Source organism: Sinocyclocheilus grahami, unplaced genomic scaffold (genome assembly GCF_001515645.1).
Source record: "Sinocyclocheilus grahami isolate Dianchi unplaced genomic scaffold, SAMN03320097.WGS_v1.1 scaffold273.1, whole genome shotgun sequence".
In the NCBI taxonomy this organism is placed as follows: domain Eukaryota; kingdom Metazoa; phylum Chordata; class Actinopteri; order Cypriniformes; family Cyprinidae; genus Sinocyclocheilus; species Sinocyclocheilus grahami.
This window is the reverse complement of record NW_015505452.1, coordinates 747,947-773,377: the sequence shown is the minus strand read 5'-3', so window position 1 is coordinate 773,377 and position 25,431 is coordinate 747,947. Positions and strand designations below refer to the sequence as shown.

The 25,431-nt window shown below is 38.1% G+C and overlaps 1 protein-coding gene across 1 annotated transcript in view; it reads left to right on the top strand.

Annotated features, from left to right (window-relative positions):
- The window catches only part of st6galnac5a (ST6 (alpha-N-acetyl-neuraminyl-2,3-beta-galactosyl-1,3)-N-acetylgalactosaminide alpha-2,6-sialyltransferase 5a), a 45,015-nt gene that overhangs the window by 13,610 nt on the left and 5,974 nt on the right, over positions 1-25,431 (top strand). The window contains exon 3 of the mRNA XM_016291549.1: positions 17,496-17,908. Coding sequence (XP_016147035.1) covers positions 17,496-17,908 — 413 coding nt within the window. The remainder of the gene's footprint in view (positions 1-17,495; positions 17,909-25,431) is intronic.

The window sequence follows — 25,431 nt, the reverse complement described above, 5'->3', positions numbered from 1 at the left end:
TTGGTCTCCGCTGAATACTCATCTCCACCATAGAGACACCGCAGGTCCTTTTATGTCGAACAGAAGCGCTCTTGGTAACACCTGGTGGGAAGCACTACAAACAGTATATGTTTAGACTAGAATTCTGTCATGAATGTAATATCATGGATGGGCCATTTGGGTATTCTAGGTCAGGAAACTGCTTCTGGATGTTTCAGTACAAAAGAGGAAACAGGGGGATGTTGGAAGCACTTGTCGGTACAGGATGATAATTTTATGGTTTTCATGTTTAACCTCTTATTTTCTCTGATCCGTCAGCTCGAGGGGATGATGTTTGCCAGTTGAGTCTCAAAAGGCATCCATAAACTGCTACACTATGCAATAAGGTGTACATACATAACAGATGGATTGATCTTCCTCTGGCTATTCTCCTGGTGAGAAATGTAGAAGGGAAAGCAGCAGATGAATTGAATATTAATGATTTTTTTTGCCCCATAGTGCTCTAGAAGCCCAGGGCATTATGCAGCTATTTAGCAGTGATTGATGAGTTTGTCGTTCAACCTCAGAAAAGAGCGATCAAGCTGTTATTTGTGTTCTCTATGTAATCTGGCTTTGATAAGTTTGTATGCCGATAACATTTCCCTGGAGAGTCGCAACATATTGCGTGAACCACATGGAGCAATTTATTATTGCTCCACCAAGTCAAATCATTCCTATGAAGTCGCTCCAAATGAGCTTTTCTTAGTTGAAAGAAAAAAGCAAATGAGGAATAGTTATAAAAAAAATGAATTTGACTTTAAAATATGTTCCTTACTCTCAAAAATAAAGGTTTCAAGAGAGGTCGTTAGAAGACCCATTTTGAAGAACTTTAGTAAACTGTTCTTAAAATAACCTTTTTTTTTCGTGCAAATAATGTTTTAAAAATCTAAAGAATAATTTAACCTTTTGTGCAATTAAAAGATTCCATAGATGTTATGGAACCATCGATGCCAATAAAGAACCATTATTTTTAAGGGTGTATATGAATCGCTAATATTAATATAATCCTGAGGACTCAAAGCAGTGCAGGGTTAATCAAATCACCAATTTATCCTTTAGTTTCTCCACTGGAATCAAATCACAGCGATCTGAGAACCAGCTGACCCTCTGTGCTATAGCATATACTAAAGTGGTATTCCCAGAAGAATTCGGCAGTTTTGCCCACATTTCAACACTGACTAATGGCATGGCTTCACGAACATGATGGATGCCATTGACAGCTCTCATCAGCTCCTGACATGACAGATTGAAATATTGCACAATAGTTTGGTCCCAAACACACTTGACAGCCCATTGTGTGAGACTTCCTAAGCTCTATAGTACAGATAGAGTATTATCATTCATTTTTATGCATATGTAGATCCCCGCTGGGAGTCCATAGTAATTTAGGATCAGCCTTGTTGCTGAGGGATAAGCAAGAATGTGGGAGATGAATGGAGAACGTTTGTGACAGCATCTCCTTGATCTGGGTGTTTTAATGACTTCTTCTGATATCTGCCAGCTATTATAGATATGAATGCACTTTCTTTAGAGCTATTATGGAGGTCAGGGGTTTAAAGAGAGGTCTGAGTGGTGAATTGCATACAATAATGAACCCTATAGAGGGACAATGGGCTTTGTTACCAAGTCTAATCATATTGCATTAATCACTTTTAAATTGAACAGAGTCTTCAGGGTTAATTGCGCTAAATGTGCCTTATTCTCCTGGTGAACTTGAAACTGGCAGCTGTGGCTGATAACATTGATAACAACTAATACAGGTGGAATTATTACAGAACATCTTAAAGTTCTTTAAAACTGGCCTTTTATAAAGAATGGCTAATGAACATGCACAGTAATAAACACAAATGACATTAAAAATGCAAGGAAACAACTATTAGAAACATAAAATGTAGCAAAAGACCATAATGTGCATAACTGCTAATAAAAATTTACTATTTAAATAAAATATAATTAAATGGGACAAGTTTATTTTAGTATCACTGATATACAATTATAGTTTTTGTTAATATTTTGAATCAGATTTTATTTTTATATTTTCTGCTTTCATTTTAATTTTAATTAAACATTTTTGTAATTTTGTGTTTTTATACATTTTAGTTGTTTTTAAATAAATAGTTTTTTTTCAGTTTTAGTTAATTTAGTACATGAAGGTTCATATTTTATGGTTTTAGTTGGAGTTAATTATAATAATCCTGCTTTGTTATATTCATACACATCCTACACATGCAATACTAGGAATGCAATACAGTATTTGAGATGTATTTTATTTATTTAAAAATACTATGGATAATTTCAGTTAATATGTGTTGTCTAGGTAAATATATTTTTCTTTGGAATACTATCAAATTGTTTTTAAGTAAAAATAATTAATTATCATGCACTGATATAATGTACTGATATATTATAATTTAACTACTTATACAGCACTTTTTAAAAAACAAAACAAAAAATGAAAATTATTTATAAAACAAATTATGGTAATGATACATGCAGTTAGCTAGTTAGGCTTTACTGTAGCATTTTTTCTTTTATTCTGTTAAAATTAAACATTTTTTTTACAATGCATAATTTATTATACAGTAGGGCACTCAAAAAAAATCTAATTTCGAATATTCGTCAAATTAAAAAAAAATTCCACATTCGAATGCAGAAACGTTGCATTCGAATTTAAGGTCTGCGTCATCTGTCAGGCAGCCTTATCAGTGGCGCACGAGATGCGATGACAATGTATGTGTCATTGATTGCACTTGAATGCTTTTGTTAGCCTATCCAGCTGAACCCACTAGATGTGGCGCTGCTACGTTGTTCATTCATATATTGCCAATATATAACCAAGCCGTTCACACAGAACGCATATTTATCACATTTTCTAGAGGGACATCTATCAGCGTTGCACTGGTGTCTCGCAGAGAGCAGCATGTTTAGAAAGCCATGTCAAATTAATGCAAGTTCAACTTTTAAAAAGCATGTCTAAAGACGTTATGGCGGTTTTTCCCCATCCCACTCATGTATCTCATGTTTTTAAATGAAGAAAGTAGCCTACTCTTTGTGATTGGTTTTCGGTCCTTTGTATTAAACTACATACATGCATGGTGCTGTTTTTTTTCTAATTGTTTAAGCAACTTTATTAATTATTTATGGTTTATAAACATTATTTTAAACATTATGCACTTTTTTTCAAAGATAGTCGTGTTATTTTATTACACTTTGAAGAAAAGTGCATTTGCTCGATATGCCCTCTTGTGGCCTCAGGAGAGAAGCCAAAAACTTTTTTCCCACTAACTGTAATTATGGCTTTTAAATTCAAATATAATGCGAATTTTGATCATATTTAAAGCTGCAGTCCGTTACTTTGTTTGGTTAAAAATGATCTGAAATCAATATTTGAGCAAGTACATATACGTCTGTAAACATAAAGAAGTTATCCCGGCTACTAGGCTATCGCATGTGAGGATCCTGCAGGTGGCGGATCGTTTATAGCCTTTTCTCACAGCAGCTGGAATAATTAAATGTATAATTTTGATGGCGGATTGTAATCCGGAAAGGATTACGCTATGTGTTTATGAAACACGTGAATGAAATGAAATTATATTCCAGTTTTAAATGTGCTTCTGATTACAGATAGCCTGGGATTACAAAAGATTTGTATTTTAAAGACAACCAGTTCGAAGGGAGCATAATTAGCTTTTTGGGTTAAAAGAATTTCTTAATATGGTATGACAGTTAGAGATTAGACTGTGCAGAAATTGAAATCTACACGCTAATACACACTATAATCACATAGTCACATAATGCTGATGTTGTTAACATTAACAATTTGAGAATAAAGTATAACAATAATAATAGTTTGCACGGTTTGATGTGATATGAGCTAACCGATCTTTAGATTTAATCACCATTGGTAGCGAGATTTATAGTAATGCTTTTTTCCTCAGTTGATCAGAACAAACTTTGTAGACTTGTTACTTACTTGTTCAGATGGCAATATACGGTGAAAATGCTTATTTGAGTCATATATTCGAAGACGTAGGCTAGAATCTGTGATTGGGAAGTACACTAAATATCCACACCGGTATGGTGACTGACTGCCACACACACATACTCTTCAGAAATTAGATTAATCCGTGCTGGAGCCGTGCCGACTCACAAACAACGCAAGCTAGATAATTTCGCACTCAGCTGCAATTCCAGGTTTTCAAACAGAGATGGCGACAAAGAGGCAAAACGTATGGACTGCATCTTTAAGTAGAAAACGCGAATTTAGTTTTTCAGTCATTTTGACAGCCCTATTATACAGTTCTGCGATGGTGTCTAGGTTGTGATGGTGGAGATGCGTGATCATTGATAAACGGCTGTATTGTCTGTGGTTATGTTTGCATGTGGAGTGTGATAAAAGCATTTGGGGTTCGACTTGTGCGACACAAGCGTGCAACCAGTGAAACAAATGCTATTCGTTCAACAGCCCGTAATGAGGCATTATCAACACAAGGTTAGAGTCTCAGTAGCTCAGCAGAAGCCCAGGATCATTATCATTATCTGATAAAGAGCAGAGAAGTTAATGACTGGCAGAGCGTGTGTGTATTCGTGTGTTTTGCAAAACGTATGGACTGCATCTTTAAGTAGAAAATGCGAATTTAGTTTTTCAGTCATTTTGACAGCCCTATTATACAGTTCTGCGATGGTGTCTAGGTTGTGATGGTGGAGATGCGTGATCATCGATAAACGGCTGTATTGTCTGTGGTTATGTTTGCATGTGGAGTGTGATAAAAGCATTTGGGGTTCGACTTGTGCGACACAAGCGTGCAACCAGTGAAACAAATGCTATTCGTTCAACAGCCCGTAATGAGGCATTATCAACACAAGGTTAGAGTCTCAGTAGCTCAGCAGAAGCCCAGGATCATTATCATTATCTGATAAAGAGCAGAGAAGTTAATGACTGGCAGAGCGTGTGTGTATTCGTGTGTTTTATATGGAGATGATATGATATCTCTAATGAATACTGTCTGTCATTATGGGTATCTCCATGTGCCTTCAGAGCTGGGTGTGTTATTATTGTTACACAATTTTACTGATTTCATCCTGCAGAAACACAAACACACACGGCATATGGAATGCCAAACACAAACCCTAAAACAGCCCCAGCAGCATTTGGGTTCTTATCCTGTGAAGCATCTCATCTGGAGTTGTTTACTTTCATGTTTTATGTTGGTGAACTTTTCCAATCTTTCTTTCACTCTGCAAAGTTTTTGATCGGCTTGATCACACTTTTGTGGAACTTACTGCTGTTTGCAAGATTTTAAAGAAAAACTTAATTTATACAATTAATTAAATACACCTTTTGAGTTAGAATTATTAACAGAAGATGTCTGTGATTTCTTGTATTCATGTGTTGAAGCTACTGAAAAACACCAGACTTATACTGTGTATGTGGTATAACTATAGCGTTTTATATATATATATATAATTTAGTAAAGTAATTAATTAAGAAGAATATCATACCTGACACTGGTTGTTCTGTGCAGTACATGGTCTTACGCTCCTAATTGATTTGATTCCCTTTTTACATCAAATGGGATGCCAGCAGAAGCAGGACCAACTGTTATTTTACTTAGAAAGCTGGCAGAAAGGTTTAATTCCATAATGAAGGTGCACCAGGCAGCAGAGTGATACATTTAGCCTTAGTTATTAAGGTCAAAATGCATACAGAGAAGCATTTAAAAAGAAAATTATATACTGCAATTTTAGACATTCCTCAAACAATCTAGACGGCATTAGATTTCTCAGAGGACCCTGGAGTTAGTTGAACAGCTAGGTGGGTAATTTTCTCCATATTTTTTTGTCCAATTTTGAGGGGGGAAAGACTGATATGTCCTCAGCGAGTTTATATCTCACAATTCGGACTTTATAACTTGAGATGGCGAGAGATATAAACTCGCAATTCTGAGAAAAAAAGTCAGAATTGTGAGTTTATATTTCGCAGTTCTGACTTTATTTCTCAGAATTGCGCATTTATATCTCACAATTATCACTTTTTAACTCGCAGTTGCAAGTTTATATCATGCAATTCTGAGAAAAAAAGTCAGAATTGCGAGTTTGTATCACGCAATTATGAGAAAAAAAGTCAGAATTGTGAGATAAAAAGTCGCAATTACCTTTTTATTTTTTATTCAGTGGCGGAAACGGGCTTCCATAATTCTGTGAGTTTCTGGGTCAGTCAGACCTGAATGTTATTATAAAATATCATTGTCTACCTCAGAAAAGTGCTCTTTCAAGTAGTCTCATGATTCATGCTCGAATCGTTTCCCTTTTCCCTCCAGAACCCCCCCCCCCCTTCAGTGCACTTGTTCTTGCAATCCTAACCCCTCCTCACACTTTTACTATGATTGCCCCTTCTAGAGTACGTCTCTCCTCTCTATACCCCCACCATCACTCTCCTTGAGAGGAGCTGTTTATCATTGCGACCCATCTTTGGTTTATAAACCAGGGGATGGATGCTAATTCCTCCCTGGGGGCTTGTTTTAAAGAATTGTGGATGTCTGCGGCCGGACCTAATCTGTGCTTGCAAACAACACGAAATGTTTGCAGGAAAGCACCTTTTGTATTCAGGGCAAAGCAATCATCCCAACAGGGAGCGTCTTCGTCTCATCTCAATTCTGACAGTGTCTCATGGCTCTTTTTTTTTTACTCGTTTTACTGCTCTTTCTCTCTCTTGCACCCTCTGTCTTTCCTTTTTCTATTCAGTCATATCACCTAAGACAAACAGAAGTATTAGAGACACATTCTCTGAGTGTCTTTCTCCCGCTGAGGAGGCGATGAGCCCTCAGTATGAAGTCAGAGTAGCCTCTGCGGCTCACAGATTAAGTTGGAGGATGAAGATGTAACTGTAGGCTTTACCTTTCACAAACACACAGATGATGCTGGACGGGTTACATCCAAACAGCCCTAACAAATGTGTTTCTCTTGCAATGTTTTTGTGTACTTTTACGCTATGCCAGTACTAATAATTCAGTGATGTGTTGTCAGCAACTAAACTGTCGTAGGTTGTGGAGTGATACTTCAAATGCCTTTTGACGCATTTGACAAAAATACAGACAGACATGATTGAAACTTGCAGTTAGTTTAGACTACACTCTTAAAAATAAAGGTGCGATGCCATAGAAGAAGCATTTTTGGTTCCACAAAGAACCACTCAGTCAAAGGTTCTTTAAAGAACCATCTCTTTCTTACATTTTTATAATCTGAAGAACCTTCTTTAGCCTTCTTTTGTAAAACAGAAAGGTTCTTCAGATGTTAAAGTTTCTTTATGGAACCATTTAGACAAAAAGGTTCTTCTATGGCATCGTGAAGCACCTTTATTTTTAAGAGTGTAATTCAAAACAGCAAATGAGTTTATGAGCCATTTCAATTCATTTTACACACACACACACACACACACACACACTTATAAGAGTCATTTGTTCATGAGTCAGACTGCACTGGTCACACTCTATGAGGAAACCTCAATAGAAAGATGTTTTTTTTTGCTTCTATTTTGCAGTACAGACTTTGAACTCAATTACCACTTATATACGGTATTTATTTATTTATAAGAGTCATTTGTTCATGAGTCAGACTGCACTGGTCACACTCTATGAGGAAACCTCAATAGAAAGATGTTTTTTTTGCTTCTATTTTGCAGTACAGACTTTGAACTCAATTACCACTTATATACGGTATTTATTTATTTATTTTGTATTTTTTGCTGCGGTGCTTTAGAATAACTCAGTATATACACAAATATGAAATAATGCTAGTAAATGAGAAGCATACAAATTTATGAAATTTAAAAAAATTATTTATTGCTAAAAAATGTGCATTATTCATTGACACAGTGGTAAATTTTAAAACGTACACACTGCAGGTAATCATTGTTATACCAGTCTATCAATTATTTCTAGGCCGTGAGAGATGCAGCATTTTGGGAAAAATTTACAGAATGGATTTAGGAATGGATTTAATTTTTTTTGGTTAAAAAAGCAGAGCTGAGAGTACTAGTCTCATATTGGCAATAAGATAAATATATAATAAATGAAATGCCAAGAGTAGGGAATAATATTTTATGAAGTTCAGACAGTTCTCCATTTTCCAGTTTTGCAATAGCTGCACAATATTGTGCCTGAGTGCAGATACTGTTTGGGGTCTTCTCATAACCTGCAAGAACCAACTGAGACTCATTGGAAAAACATGCCTCTGCCTACATTCCTGAAAAACTCCAAAAACGTACCTATGTACACAACTCACTGCAGTTTCCAGCTAAAATGAACACTAGTGGCTGTAAAACATAAAAACAATAATTATGATTACCAGGGCATATTATTGATATTAAGGACTTGTTTTTGTGCCGTTCCTTGCACAATACTGTTGTGACCTCAAAACACATTTACCATACTGCATAATTTGTAAACTAATACATTTTCATGTTTGCATCACATAATCATCTCCATATGTACTGATTTTCCGATGTGGTAAACTTGCTTGGTAGCCCAACCGGTACAGCATTGCTCTTGCAATATAAAGGGCTCAGGTACGAATCCTGTGAAACATGAGTCATGATAAACGAGCTTTAGCAAATGTACTTGTATCATAGATTTGCTTTTAACACTATCGGTTAGGATAAGGGTTTAGTGTCAGTTCTAAACGCGATATAGCGCTCCACCCACTGGACATTTCATTTCCAAATTGCCACAATCAATACATCAACCAATGTAATAAAACTTTGATAGATTAACGTTCATCTTTTTCAGATAAAACACGCTTTTAGCACCACTCTCTGGACATTTCACTTCGGAAGTGTCACGAAACCTACAACAAGCAATGTATTATCATTTTGCAGAAATGTCACCACAGGCATGTTTTTCCAATGAGCCTGGGTTGGCAAAAACCCAGTGCAGATTGAGGCATAATGCCCTCTGGCAATAGCAGCATTCAGTAGACATTAATAATATCCAGTTCTTCAGAAACAAAAACAACTTTATCAGAAAGTCTCACAGCCAGAACAGTCATTTAGAGATGAATGTTCTGTGCTGTTCCACTATGAGTCTGTGCAATGATGACTTGACTTGTTTCCTTCGAACTTCCTTCAAAACATCACAGACAAGAACATCACTAGACACTTCTGTACATTTCATTTTCAGGCAAGAGACATGTTCCTTCATCTACAGCTGTTTGGTTCTGTTTGAAACATAATGAAACCTCCTTACTTTCCCCTCATCTGGCCTCTTTGCTGTTATTGGAAGCTCCTAATTATTGGGATAAACTTATTTTTTTGTAGAATATGTGGCAAAAAATAAAAGCTTTTGTCTAATTAAGAGCATGCAGGAACATGCAGCTTGGACCATCAACAGGATGATCATGGGACGCTGATGGGATTTGGCTAATTGGCGCCTGCTTCGTTATGGCTGGTGCACCCCATTGCGTCTCCTTTGTTAGCTTCGTATATCATGTGCACCGCGGGCCATTCAGGTCAGCAGAGTGATTTACAGAGAGTCAGCGATCTCGGCAGGGCCTTTAATCGATGCCCCAGAGCTACTTCCTCCCACAATGCAAATGCTCTTTATTTCCTTTCTCTTCACTGATTTGAAAGAGATATCTATTTTTTTAATTCGAGATTAGCCTGCAGCATGTACACTGAGACTAATTACTCCCTCTCTCACTGTCTTTTTTTGCCTTCATTCTTAATTCTGTTTTCCGTGAGTTCCTTGGAGGGCAGACTAAACATCATGGATTCTCAATTCAGAACGGTGTCTAAACAAAGGAAGCTTGCCGAAAAAAAGCCTGGGGCAGACCATATTAGATCTTCTATTGTTGGGGTGTTAAAATAAACATGAAATCAAAATGAACCCTATTTACTTAATTAGTATTTTTCTGGTCTAACGATGCACAATTCATCAAACTCGATCACATTCTGGTACATCCATTCCCGATGGATAATCAGGCCTCCATTGTTGTTTTGCAGGCAGAGCGCTGACATATGGTGCAGCCGTGCTTCAGGCGACCCGAGTTCGAGTTCTGACTCTAGGTCCTTTCCTGACCCTGTTCCTCTCTTTCCTCTCTCAGTGTTTCCTGCCTACCAGTGCACTGTCCTATCAAAAAAATATTGAAACTGAATTGTGAAGTGATTACATTTAAGGATTCACAGTATTTCAATTCCATATCGGCTGGCTTACTTTTGCGGTCACTGAACTCATTTATAGTTAATCTTTAAAAGTGCAAATAAATTCAACATGGGCTCTCTGGAAAAATGTGCCTCTGCCTTCTGTATATAGAGTTCACTACATTTTTCAGCTGAAATGAACACTAGTAAGAGCAAAACACCACCAACTTTTTTTCAGTTTCACACAAATTATGATTACAAGGCAAATTATTGATTAATAAATACTTATTTTGTGCAGTTGCACAATATTATATTATGACCTCAAAACACTTTTACCATAGTGCTTGATTTGTAAACTAATACATTTTGATGTTTACATCAAATAATCAGCTCCATATGTATAGCTTTTCTGATGTAGTAAACTTGCTCTGTAGCTCACCTGGTAGTGTTGCTCTTGTAATGCGAAGTGTAAAACATGAGCCATGATAAAAAAAAAAGATCAAGTGTTTGTGTAAGCAAGCTAAAATGGCGATGTGTTTTTATCTCATGTGTGCTTTTATTAACACTCGGTTTAAAGTAGGTTGTATTAATCTTTTACCACCACTCACAAGACATTTCATTTCTGAACTGCTGCAATATGTACAACCACCAACATAACACGTTGAGAGATTCACTTAAATTTTTTTTTGGAGAAAACCGAAAATGCTTTCAGCGCCACTCGCTCACTTACTTTTAAAGTGTTGCGAAATGTGCAAGAAGCAACACAATATAATTTCACAGAAATGTTGCAACAGGCATGTTTTTCCAATAAGAACTTAACAACTTGTAACCTTTAGCAAATCTCAAATCTGATTTATATTCGTTGATTTTAGTTTTTAATTCTTAAAAAAAGTATAGAAATGTTAATATTGGCCATTTATTGATTATTGGCTATGACATAAAAAAAATAATTGTCAACTTGCCAGAATTTTCATATTGAAGCATCCCTAATTAATCAAATTTAATTCATTCGGCCTTCTGCTTCAGACTGTTTTAACATGGACATTTGGTACCATAAACCATATGGTTTTTAGAAGAGTACTCCATTCGACCCCATGTGCAGAACTCTTGCATAATTGAATTATTACTAGGGATGCACCAATACCGATACTGGTATCGGTATCGGGCCCGATACTGAGCTCCTGTACTCGTACTCGTTAAAATGCCCCGATACCAAACGCTGATACCACACAGCATGTGATAAGTGCCATATTCAAACAAAGAAACACCGACAACAGACAGCAGAATGGAGTTATTAAAGATTAAATATGTCTACGAAGTATATGTATGCAATGAATATAAAACATTCAGTATTAATGCCTGTATAGCTGATTTGCGCCAGCTGGTAAGCAAATCACGCTGAGTGGATTGAGTGCGCAGCATCACAGATGCGCGAGCTTGTCGAATGAACCCTTTCTCGCAGACATCACTGGAAAATTTGTAGTTCAGTCGGATATGTCAAAAAGAAGTAAGTAAAACAATGCACAAGTTACTTAATGGTAGGGAGGGAGGGAGAGAGAGAGCGTGCACTTCTGTTGTGTGATTTTTATTGATGTTCGCTCACTTAGGATTAAAACTAAATCGTAAATATAAGACAATTTATAGGGGCATTCACTATAAACGTCATTTATTTTCACCCTTAAGCATACATGACTTTCTGGCGAAAGTGAAACTAACAGCCTGTGTGAAATGCGCTAGGCTGTACTGTACCTGTCCCTCTCATTCTTCACCAGTACAAATACGTGCACGCGTTGCGCGTGTTTTGCTTGCTTCATGAGTGTTTCTGCATTATATGAGTGGGTTTGGAAAATAAATCGAAAAAAAATGTGACTTCTATTTATGAAAATATCACAGTTAGGAGATTTATAGCGAGTGGTTCCCTGCATTTTTACAGCAAACTGCGTGATTACAGTACTAAGCCGCTGCAATGGAGCTGCTCTAATGCTATTAAATTAAAGATGATATAGGCTACCATAGAGAGAGAAAAAAAATATCAGTGAAAGTAACAAAAACTTGTAAAATACATTTTACTGGGCATAATTAAGTCTGAAAATAACAGAAGGATATACAGTCAAACCAAAAATTATTCAGAGACCAGATATAATTTTTTATATTTTTTTACTAGTGGGTGTAGGAAACTATAGTTCATTTATGAGGATAGCAAAATAAACTAAACTGTGATATATTATACCCAAAAATTCTTCATACAGTGAACTACCAGTAAAATGTATACAAATTTGGGACCAAAATTTATTCAGACCGAGTCTGGGAAAAAATTGAAGTTCAAGTTTGCATGAACCTGGTTGACAGCATGCCCAGAAGACTACAGGCTGTCATTAAGGCTAAGGGTCACCCGACAAAGTATTGATAGTTGTGTAAATATTGACAGCTGTATGAATAATTTTTGGTTTATTGTAATCCATTACATACCTTTCTATCAAAGTTATCTGATATTATCAAGCTGAATTTGTTCTGACACAGTTTAACTCTTGTCATATTTTATTACCATTTTCTAAACTAGAGCGAATAAACTGTGATAATGTGAGAATTGTTGAAGGTGTCTGAATAAATTTTGGTTTGACTGTATATATTTGATAAATGAAGTTAACCAACTAACATTATACATACTCTTTTAGTTTCTGTACCCAATATTTAAAAAATTTACAAATGCAATAAAAATATTGGTATCGGTACTCGGTATCGGCAAGTACCAAAAATAAAAGTATCGGTATCGGGTGAGTACTGGAAAAAGTGGTATTGGTGCATCCCTAATTATTACATAATTCATCATTCACAAAACACATGTCTGGCTGTCCTGTTAAAATGCTCTATTAATAGTGAAATATATAATAAACATTTCTCTCATGATACCAGACAGCAATGAATGTTTTTGTTAAAGCATATTTTGCCCCCAGCACTTCTGGAGATGCAGTGACATTGCAAAACACACACACACACACACACACAAAAAAGATTGCAGCTGTATTTGACACTTCAAGGTGTATTAATGTTTTCAATCAAATAACTAATGCTAAATTTGCATCATTTTCAGTTAATTTCATATTTTATTTTGAACCTTCAAGTATAGCACTCAGTAAGATAATCTTAGCTGACCTTTTATAGAATTACACAAAATGCTTAAATTCTCAAGTCATCATGCCAGGGTAGCGTTCATGTGTCATTTTGTAAGATTGCTCGTCATCTGCTTCTCAGATGGCCGTCAATCTGATTGTGCCATTTCCCAGTGACATTTCCTCAAGCTTCATGGACAGAGTCTGGCTCTCGCTGCAATATGTAATTCACAGTGTGAAGTAAAAGCTCAAGCACTGTAGAAAACACCCAGGACACTGAGGCGTTTTGCTTACACTGCACACAAATCTGATTTGGTTTTCAAATCAATCTTTAGGATTGACTGTCTGCACTTTGTCATTTTGTAAGTGATGAAAACTGATCCGTTTGTTTAGTCATTGTAATCAATATCCGGCGTATTTACAATGGTTACTTCAGTAATGATAAAAGCGTCAACACCATGCCAAGAGCCTTTCTCATAAAACTATGAGTAGCTGTCATTGTGGAAAGAGAGGATGGAAAATCATGAGCCGCATGAGACAACGGATGACAGAGATGTATCACGCATTCATGCGTATACTCTGTCCAAAACTGCTGACTCGTTCACTCGTTTACTATATACTACATAGTGATTGTGACACAAGCTTACATCCACTTTTTGCGCTGTTCTGTTATTGACAAAGTGAAAATGCCCAAATGAAAAACTGGTTTCCATCCACTTGTTTCCAAACTAGTTTTTGCTAAATTTGAACTATCATCGTAGAATTAAAAAAGATTTGTGTTGAACCATGAGAATGTTTAGTGACAAATCAGCTATATCTGTAAACATTTTGGTGCGCTACACCTTTTCTTTTTAAGACCAAGATCCTCTAGATAAAATCCACAAGCAAGGATCATACTGAATGGAAGTCCCCTGGAAGAAGTCCAGGACTTCATCTACCTGGCCAGCATCAGTGACCAAAAGGGGGGGTACAGACACAAATGTCAAGGCAAGAATTGCCAAAACAGCCTTCATACAGCTCAAGAATATCTGGAGCTCCAGAGATTTGTCCTTGGCAACAAATACCTGCCTTTTCAACTCCAACTTCAAGTCATTGTTGCTGTATGGAGCTGAAACCTGAAGGACAACCAAGATGACCATCGGGAAGGTCCAAACCTTCATCAATAGCTGCCATAGAAAGATTCTCCAGATCCGCTGGCCTGACACTATCAGCAATAAAAAATATTTGGGAAAGGACACATTAACTTCCTGCTGAATAAGAAATCAGGAAGAGAAGATGGGGCTGGATAGGAGACACCCTCTGTAAACTGCCAACCAAACATCTGGGGGCAGACATTGAAGTGGCCACCCAAGAAACACCTGGCAACATGACCTCGAGGCTGACATCATCAAGATGGGTTACACCTGGAACCAGTTGGAAAGAATGGCCAAGAACAGAGGACTCTGGAGATCTGCGGTTGGCGGTCCATACCCTGGCAATGAGTGCCTCTGGACACAAACCATGTGTTAATGTGTTTCAGATCAAGTTTATCCCATTTCATGTGTTTTTGTGCTGTTTAGATTTCAATATTGCATGGATTTGAGTTGAATATGCCAAAAAAATATCAGATTTTTGCTGTCCCAGGGCAGATTTAAATGCCCACATGTTAAGACTTGTTGGACAATGACTCTAAGGAATTGCTATTGTGTTAATTTAACCCTCACTAATGCAGCATCTAGGTATAAAACAGATCTCAAGAGTCTCCCGTGCAGCTATCGACTATATCGGGGCGTTTATCAGCAGTTAAACAAAGGATTTTTTGTGACAGGAAGCTCATGTGGCCCACAAGGATTTCAGCTGCTCCCGGCCTCATTAAACATTATGTCAGTGGAGCAGCACCTGTGTCTTCTTTGACCTGCGGCTGAGTTTCATTACCTAGAGAGCATCGGACGCCAAGAGGAGACGCATGCAAATGCCGCAGCACTGCCTGCAGAATACATGGCACCATTTGTTATTATTATTTCCCTCACAGCAGATGCCTTCATCCAGGACAAATTACACAACGCTGGCAGCGCTCTTTGCATATTATTGATTTAAAGAGCATGACAGAGGATGGGGAAGAGAAATTTCACCGTAAATGCAACACTTCCTTGAGAAGCGAAGATGGACCTTTATTCCTGAAAGACTTTATCCCCCAAGGATGGGGCTGAAGGGACTGTGCCCTTATCACTGTAAGAATACCAATGGTGCGTTTATGTCGGCTTGGAATAATTCATGGAAAGCTGTAGAGAATGGAAAGCCACACAGTGGAATAGTATGTGGTTTGAATGTGGAGATGTGTAGGAGAAGCTGGACGGATTTTAAAACTATTCAAGGTTAGGAGGCCTGAATTACTAACCGCTTCAAGCAAGATGTTGTGAATAAAGAAATCCTCAGGCAAAATTGCAGTGAATATGTCAACAGTATCTTTGAAACTAGGACTTTTTTTCTCTTAATAGATCTTTTAATTTGAAGAGCCTCCATTGATTCTCAGGTGCATTCTACCAGACCTATAACCCAGAGTACCAAAAGAGGAGCTGAAGACAAAATTAAACAGTTGTTTAGTCATATACGAATGCTTCTTCACCAGTGGACACTTGGCCCTTGTGGAAAATAAACTAATAAACTACTATTTAAAATAAGTTCTCTTAAAACAGTATTTACACTCTTTTCAAATTTTTCTTCTTTAACCAAATAATTATTTTTTTAACCAACACGTCATTTCCACCACATATGTTGTATATTAACTGGATCGTTCACCCAGAAATAAAAATGCAGTGTCTATTTACTCTAAGTGCAAATAGCCCGCCTTATTGGCAGAGGCTATTTACACTAACTCCACCCACCAACGTGTGATTGGTGTAGTCAACACTACAAAAGACACATATTAAACATCAGATCTACTGGCGTAGATAGTAAGGTGTGAGCTTTTTAGCGTGATCGACCCGAGTTCGAACCCGCCTTTTTGCCGAACTTTTTTTCTCACTTTTTAAATCTCATATCAAAACGGAAAGGCATTTATTTTCAATAAAAATTAAGGAAATAATCAAAAAGTAGAAAATTAAATATCAGGTATAGTGTAGGTGTAGGTGTAGGGATGGCTTTATTGTCCCAATAAAGTGGCATCCATTTAATAATTTGAATTAAAATTATAATTTACACTCAATACGGTAATATTGTGTACTGTTTTATAATGTACTACAATACTGAGGTGCAATTCATTGCCACTATTTTCAATAAGTATTATAAATAGCAGGAAATCTTGCTATTTGAACACAGTGTAAGTAGAATTTAGATTTGCACTTAGTGTAAATAACATATTGTTAAGAAATACAGCTATTTTCACTTAGTGTAAATAGAATCCATTGCTATTTGCAATTATTGTTAATAGAATCCATTGCTATTTGCACTTAGTGTAAATAGCATCTATCGCTTAGAAAATATGCTATTATAATATAGTGTAAATAGCATCTATCGCTAAGAAAATATGCTATTTTCATATAGTGTAAATCGCTATTCACACTTAGTGCAGATAGCCACTGCCAAATAAAAATGCTCTGTCATCATCATACTCATCCTCATGTTGTTCCAAACCTGACTTTCACTTTTGGGTGAATTATCTCTTTAATATCATTGTTTGATGAAAATGCAAAACTAATTTCATAGCTAGCATTTTATGTATCCTAAATACACACAATGAAATAATATTTTCATTTTTTGCATAATTTAACAGAATTACAGTATGATTAGAAACGACACACGATACAAATATTCTGCTTATTATTATATTCTGGCCAAAATATTCACATTACATATTTTATATCAAGCTCTAAATTTCGTATAGTAAATTTCATGTAGCATTTCGTTAGTAATGCTGAAAATGATGTCACAACTGTAAAGTATTGTTGCTGTTAACTAAAACTGGCCTGGTGTAAAGGTTTCTAAAACAGTTTTAATTTGAACTTTATATAACAAAAAGTTAAAAATAAAAATGAAATCTCCACCCCCTGGGCCATAAAAGTGTAGTTAAAGAAATACCAATAAGGCATTGAGGTTTAACTTGTTTGCCTTGAACTGGTACACCAGTGTTTACATTTGCTTAGCCACGTATACATTATTTAAATGACTGCTGCATCTAATATAGATTCTGTATGAAATATTGACTATGGTTTTACACTTGCACAGAGCTAATCTTTCCACTCTCTTCCCCACAGCCTCTGAAGATGCACTGCAGGAGCTGCGCGCTGGTCACCAGCTCGGGTCATCTAACCGGTGGGGGTCGCGGAAAAGAGATCGATCAGGCGGAGTGCGTCATCCGAATGAATGATGCGCCCACGGCCCGTGGCTACGGGGTGGACGTGGGTCACCGCACGAGTCTGAGGGTCATCGCTCATTCCAGCATGCAGAGAGTGCTGCGCAGTCGCCACGAACTCCTCAACTCCAGTCAGGACACGGTCTTCATCTTCTGGGGACCCAGCAGTTACATGCGACGTGATGGGAAAGGGCTGGTTTATAACAACCTGCGGCTTATGAACCAAGTGCTACCTAAACTCAAGGTCTATATCATCTCCTGGCAGAAAATGCTCCAGTTTGATGAACTATTCAAGAGAGAGACTGGCAAAGACAGGTAACGGCCATTTTATTATGTTTTACAGAGCCAATTTAAAATTGTATTATTTGATAAGAGGCCAGTTTTAGTATCTGTAATGATACGGTTCAGGAAATAAGCTTAAATATGTGATGATACACTACTTTGATGTTTCATTGTATAAAGGCAAAATATTTTCAAACCCATTTCTGAACTAAAATGGGTCTGCAGAACTCAATTAACCGAAGGCGTGCATTTACATTATTGAGATAGCAGACATTTTCATCAACGTGCCAATATTAGCCATGTGACATGCCCTAATTTTTCTTGACCTATTTTTATTTTAAAAAGGTGTTATAAAGGAAAGATGATGCGTGTCCTAGAATAGAGTCTGCAGAGGCCATTCTTATTCCACATTTACTGCTCTCTGAGAAGACCAGCATCTTTTTCCCTTTCAACTCTAGGATCACATGGGAAATCAGTTTTTGTGGGAATCTAGATTTGAACATTAAGCCAAGATCTCCACTTAATCAAAGCAAGTGTGTGCGCGCAGCTTAGTGTGTTTGCAGCGAATGGGGGTTTTAATATATTCATTTTTTGTCCACAGAACTTGAATTTGTCATTCACTTTTAAAAATAAAGGTTCTTTATTGACATGGATGGTTCCATAAATAACCTGTAACATACATGGAACCTTTCCATTGCACAAAAGGTTCTTTATAGTAGAAAAGTGTTCTTCAGACTAATTCAATGTTCTTCACACAAAGAATAAAACGGTTCTTTTAAGAACTGTTCACTGAAAGGTTCTTTGGGGAACCAAAAATGTTTTTTTTTTATGGCATTGTTGTGAAACCCCCTGTTGGAACCTTTATTTTTTAAAGTGAATGCTGTAAATTTACGGGTCCTGGTTATATTCTGATAGTTCAAATGAACACTAATCTAGTTATGGTGATGTGTCATCCTGAAGATCTCATTAGTGAATGTCTTTTCATGTGGGTTTTATCGCAAAAACACAATTTTTACAGAGTGCTCCTTAAAACTATTTGGAGGCTCATTAGTAAGAAATGTAAATATTACCACTGAAGTGAAGTGAAGTGACATGTGGCCAAGTATGGTGACCCATACTCAGAATTAGTGCTCTGCATTTACCCATCCAAAGTGCACACACACACAGCAGTGAACACACACAAACCGTGAACACACACCCGGTGCAGTGGGCAGCCATTTTATGCTGCGGCGCCCGGGGAGCAGTTGGGGGTTCGGTGCCTTGCTCAAGGGCACCTCAGTCATGGTATTGAAGGTGGGAGAGAGTGCTGTACATTCACTCCCCCCACCTACAATCCCTGCCGGCACGAGACTCGAACCCACAACCTTTGGGTTATGAGTCCGACTCTCTAACCATTAGGCCACGACTGATGAATTGGCTTAGAATGATACAGGAGTGTTTTGTAGCTGCTGTCCCTTATTATCACAGCAGTCTTATTGCAGCCATCAAAGTGTGTCTTTCTTTCATCTTGTATCATTTTCGTTGGTGTTATTCCCAAAAGTGGCAAATGAAAAGCAGAGAAGACAAAAGATTGCTGTGAGAATCATACCAACCATGCGCAACAAAAATCTGTCTCTGTTAGATGTCAGGATTGGACTAGAGAAGCATGGCTGCTGTTGCTTTATTGGTTTGATCAGTGGTTTCTCATGTTTGTTTGCATACATGCAGAATTTCAAAGAGCTGGTCTATCAAAAGTTACTATAAGAAACTACAGAAACTAAAAAACACTACTGCCTATAAATGCATTAATCACAAACAATTATATACCAATAATTATTCAGGGCTAACAATTGCCCTGCTATAGGCTATTGGCTGTGCTAATTAGAAGGCGGTCACAGCTTTTTTCAGTTTAGTCTCTTAGACTGTGTATTTCTTTGATGTCTGTGCACTAACGCGGAAGCATCAGCGGAAGCGTTCAGCCCTCGTGTTCAGCCTTCTCGGGTGAAGACCGACGAGTGTAAAGACCTGCGACTTTACCTGCACGACTTCACCGAGCAACGAAACCGGCAACGCACTTAAGTATTATTTTTATCTTCCCTTTACACACTCTCCTTTTCTGTCCTCTCTTTTCCACCTCTATCATGTGTTTCCAAAACCTTCCGGTTGTCTCTCAACAACGCTCTAACATCACACGCAGACGGCATCGCAATCTTGCTAACTTGCATCCTATCTCTACATCTTCTACCGCACCTCTTTCTTTCTCTGTGGGTTTCTGGAATTGTCAGTCAGCTGTCAACAAAGCAGACTTAATTTCTGCTTTTTCTTTACAATCCGCACTCAGCATCTTAGGCTTGACTGAGACCTGGATTCGTCCAGACCAGCTGACCTTCAAAGACCACATTGCAAAGACTGCTCGATCTTGCAGGTTTGCATTGCACAACATCAGAAAGATCAGGCCCTTTCTAACGGAGCATGCTGCACAACTTCTTGTCCAGGCCCTTGTCATTTGTAGGCTGGACTACTGCAATGCTCTTCTGGCTGGACTCCCATCAAGCACAATCAAATTCCTTCACTTTCTAGCTTGTACTTATTTGAACAAATGCCTGAAACTTGGTATAAAAAAAAACAACTTGACGTGACATGTGGCCAAGTATGGTGACCCATACTCGGAATTAGTGCTCGGCATTAAACCCATCCAAAGTGCACACACACAGCAGTGAACACACACCCGGAGCAGTGGGCAGCCATTTATGCTGCAGCGCCTGGGGAGCAGTTGGGGGTTTGGTGCCTTGCTCAAGGGCACCTCAGTCGTGGTATTGAAGGTGTACATTCACTCCCCCCACCTACAATCCCTGCCGGTACGAGACTCGAACCCACAACCTTTGGGTTATGAGTCCAACTCTCTAACCATTAGGCCACGACTTCCCCCGACTTCCCATTACGAGCACTTCCTGTATCTGTTTGCCTCTTTAAGAAGAATCGCTTTATGTATCCCCCAGTTGTAAGTCGCTTTGGATAAAAGCGTCTGCAAAATGAATAAATGTAAATGTAAATGTAATTACTATTTTTAGCTGTAAATTTTACCTCAGTGATGTTTTGGGTTGAAAATCTAGGTTGCAAATTAACAAATCCTACTGTGGCTGAGGCTGAACTCAATATAATTTAGGTCATGCAAAGCCTACTGTGCTTATTAAAAGAATAGTTTACTTTTTGATTTTGTGGAACACATGAATGAATAACCGTAGTGACAGCATGTAACAGCGTTTCTCAACTCTGGATCTCAAGGTCTGCTTTTCTACACAGTTTAACTCCAATCTTGACCAATCTTTCTAGTAATCCTGTAGGCCTTGATTCGCTTGTTCAGGTGAGTTTGATTAGGGTTGGAGCTAAACTCTGCAGGAAAGTGGACCTTAAGGGTCAGAGTTGAGAACCCCTGGCTTATAATAACCTGGAATTCTAAAGATTTATCCAGTCATGTAACCTTATTAATATTCAATGAACCATGCTTTCACTAGAGTAGGATTTGCTGTAGATAATCATTTTGATAATACATTTAAAACAGTTCTTGCAAAAGGTGTTTACAAAGACATTTTAAGAACATTTTTGTCTTTGTAGAGGCATAATAAATGCAATCCTATAATTGGCCCTACCCATATACAGTATTAAATAAACAACAATACTAAACATCAAAATTTGGCAACATATTTCACTCATTTGTTTGATATTCATATTCATTAATGTGCATCTTTAACTGCATACTGTAATATGAACAACCAAAATACACTGATTTAAGTCTCATGAGACAATGTAACAAACTGTATGTGTGTGATTCACTACAAAGAACCAGTTCATGAGATTCATTTATTCGGGAATCAAACTACAATGGTTGCGCAGTATGGTTTTAATTCACTAAAAAGTAAAAGATCATTAGAGTAATTTCTTTGGAAAACAAAATGTTTTTGATTCACTAAAAAAAAATGGCTCATCATTCTTTCTACACTGGTCGGGCTGTCGTTTTTGCGCTGTAGATTCAGTAATGGGGTTGTAGTGCAGGAAATACTGCCAGAGTATTTTAGTAGCGCATTCCATTTGCATTGTCGGAAGAATACATATGCGATAACCGTTAATGAAAATAACATTTCCATTTCCAGAACTTTACAGATCTTTTAGGGGGACCGTATTGTTTTTTTATTGTTCAATACAAATTATTGATGATTTGTTAGTTCTTTTGTTGAAATATGAAATATTTATAAATAAATATGTAAATAAATTAAATATAAATGCATATATATGAATGTGTATATATAAAACATATACATTTATATGCAGTATAATATTTTTTCGATTCTTTCCTTTGTAAATGATCAATCATAAAATGAATGTATGAAACTGAATGAACATATGAAACTGTTTATTGAACAGTGGTGTCTTGTCACATTGATGCCTTTTTATAAAAGCAATAAACCAGTCTAGTCATGTTGTGGACACCTATTACCTGTGGTAAAATCACTGTAACGCATGGTGTCTCATGGCTTATTGCTTTCTTGAAGAGTCATAGGGCCATGAGAACCTCAGCCTTCAAGGACCTTCTGAAACTGTACTTACAGTTAAACCCCAAGACCATTTCTAAAGTAATTCAGGCTGATGGTGTTATAATTTCTGCATTATAGGTCATGTAAATAGTCATGCAGGAGTACTTGGCAATGGGGACGTAGTGTCTTTGCTCTCCGGCCTGGCAGTGACAGCTCTGCGGCACAAACACAGCGCAAAGTTCTGACATTTTGTTTTTCCACGACTTAGCAGTTCAGTTTTCTCGCCTTCTGTTGTTTTCTCCTGCATCTGGTCACATTGGCTTCTAAGCAATCCTGCTTTGGAGAATACAGTCTGTCAGAATGTGTTCATAGGGGTTGATCTAAGCAATATGTTTCCATGATATCTGGATAGTATTTGCTGGATATTGAACATTAAATGTTATGTTTGGTCAAGCACATATGTTCAATGTTGTGACGTTGAATTCTTTGGATAATTGAAATGCAGAGGTGGTGGACATCCTCATTTTGCCTTTATGAGCAGTCTTATGTTCTTCCACCTCGATAATACATGAGTAAGCCTTGTATATTTTTGCTTTTGAACTTTTTGAACACCATCTTTTCCGTTTATATGTCCTCTAGTAAAATAAGGCGGTAATTTGCGCTGCTCTAGGTAGATTGCGCTAGTCATTATGAAAATGAGATGTTGCATCTGTGTTCTTTAATATGCACCTTGTCAGAATTTTACCTTCCCATCCATGCATTTATGGAATTGCGCTCTAACGCTAATTTGCCCTGTTTAGTAAATCTTGCCCTAAAAGTGAAATTGGTTTATGAAGTGGCACAACAACAGCCAGTCAGAACTTATTTGATGTTTGATTAGAGTTTACTTGAATTCTTTAAATATAATGCATTATAAAATGTGACTTTGCTGCAGCCTGGAACTAAACTGCTGGTTTCGTCTGGCCAGAGGAGAACTGGCCCCCCAACTTAGCCTGGTTTCTCCCAAGGCTTTTTCTCCATTCTGTCACCGATGGAGTTTTGGTTCCTTGCCGCTGTCGCCTTTGGCTTGCTTAGTTTGGGACACTTAATTTCCAGCGATATCGTCGATTGCGCAGATACTATTTAAACTGAACTGAGCTGGATGATATCATTGAATTCAATGATGAACTGCCTTTAACTGAAAATTGAGTGTTTATTATTGTCATTTTCCATTATTGACACTATTTTCCCAATTAATGCTGTACAGTTGCTTTGACACAATCTGTATTGTTAAAAGCGCTATATAAATAAAGGTGACTTGACTTGATAAAACATTTGTAATGCAAATAAATGTCCAGCACGTACCTCCGGCAGCTCCACCGGCTGTGGAGTGCTTGAGGGGTGAGGAACTTCCTCGGGAGAAACCCTCACTGTGATCCTCAAATCACCTCTGACTCCACCAGAAGCAGCGACGCCCCGGAGGCAGAGGCAGAGGGACTCTGTAGTCTTTTAAGCAACTCCGAGATGGTCATGTCCCCACACAGAGAACATGCACCATCCACGAACGCTTCCTCAGCGTGCTTAATGCCCAGACATGTGAGGCAGCGATCGTGACGGTCCTGAGGCGCCAGGTAACGACCACATCCAGAACCGCACAGGTCATAAGACTTCTTTAAAAGAGCTTCACGGGTGGAACGTCTTTTTAAAGATGCATCTTTTTAAAGATGTCATACCATCCGTGGGTTTCTGGGTGCAGTCTTTATTATTGTCATTTTCCATTATTGACACTATTTTCCCAATTAATGCTGTACAGTTGCTTTGACACAATCTGTATTGTTAAAAGCGCTATATAAATAAAGGTGACTTGACTTGATAAAACATTTGTAATGCAAATAAATGTCCAGCACGTACCTCCGGCAGCTCCACCGGCTGTGGAGTGCTTGAGGGGTGAGGAACTTCCTCGGGAGAAACCCTCACTGTGATCCTCAAATCACCTCTGACTCCACCAGAAGCAGCGACGCCCCGGAGGCAGAGGCAGAGGGACTCTGTAGTCTTTTAAGCAACTCCGAGATGGTCATGTCCCCACACAGAGAACATGCACCATCCACGAACGCTTCCTCAGCGTGCTTAATGCCCAGACATGTGAGGCAGCGATCGTGACGGTCCTGAGGCGCCAGGTAACGACCACATCCAGAACCGCACAGGTCATAAGACTTCTTTAAAAGAGCTTCACGGGTGGAACGTCTTTTTAAAGATGCATCTTTTTAAAGATGTCATACCATCCGTGGGTTTCTGGGTGCAGTCGTTACCTGGCGCCGGGTGAAGGTCACGATCGCTGCCTCTCGTGCCTGGGCATGAAGCACGCTGAGGTGGCTTTCGTGGATGACTCATGCTCCCATTGCGGGGGTATGACCATCTCGGAGTTGCGGACCAGACTCCGTTACCTGCAAGGGGGTGGAGTGCCCGTGCCACTGCCTAGATCTGGGGTTCCCTCTGGCGGCAGCCAACCTGAATATGCGCTGCATCTGCTGCCTACTTATACTCACGCTGTGATAAGCAGCAGCTGGATGCAATAATCACATGCCAATGTGCATTGGCTCGTTTAGTTTACACTCAAAGTAGATTGGTCCCTCTAAGCGAGATCCCAATTCGTCGGTCATCCGACGTGATGTCTCCGTTCCCTCCTTCAGGGAACGAGGGTTACATACGTAACCGAGACGATCTAGTGCATAGAAAAACAATTAATAAGAAGTGTAGTAGAACACACACACAGACACACACACATTTGTTTCTGTGAATTGTGGGGACTTTCCATAGACTTCTATTACTTTTATACTGACCAAACGATATTTTCTATCCCCTAACCCTAAACCTACCCCTTACAGAAAACCTGTTTGCATTGTTACACATTCAGATAAACACCATTTACTATTTTTAATAATTTGTTTCCCTCATGGGGACCTGCATTTTTTGGATGCCATGTCATGCGTTAGGTACTGCTTTTGAAAAAAATTTATAAAAAACAATGGAAAAAAAGTGCAGTGGTATTCAAAAACATGTTCTCTG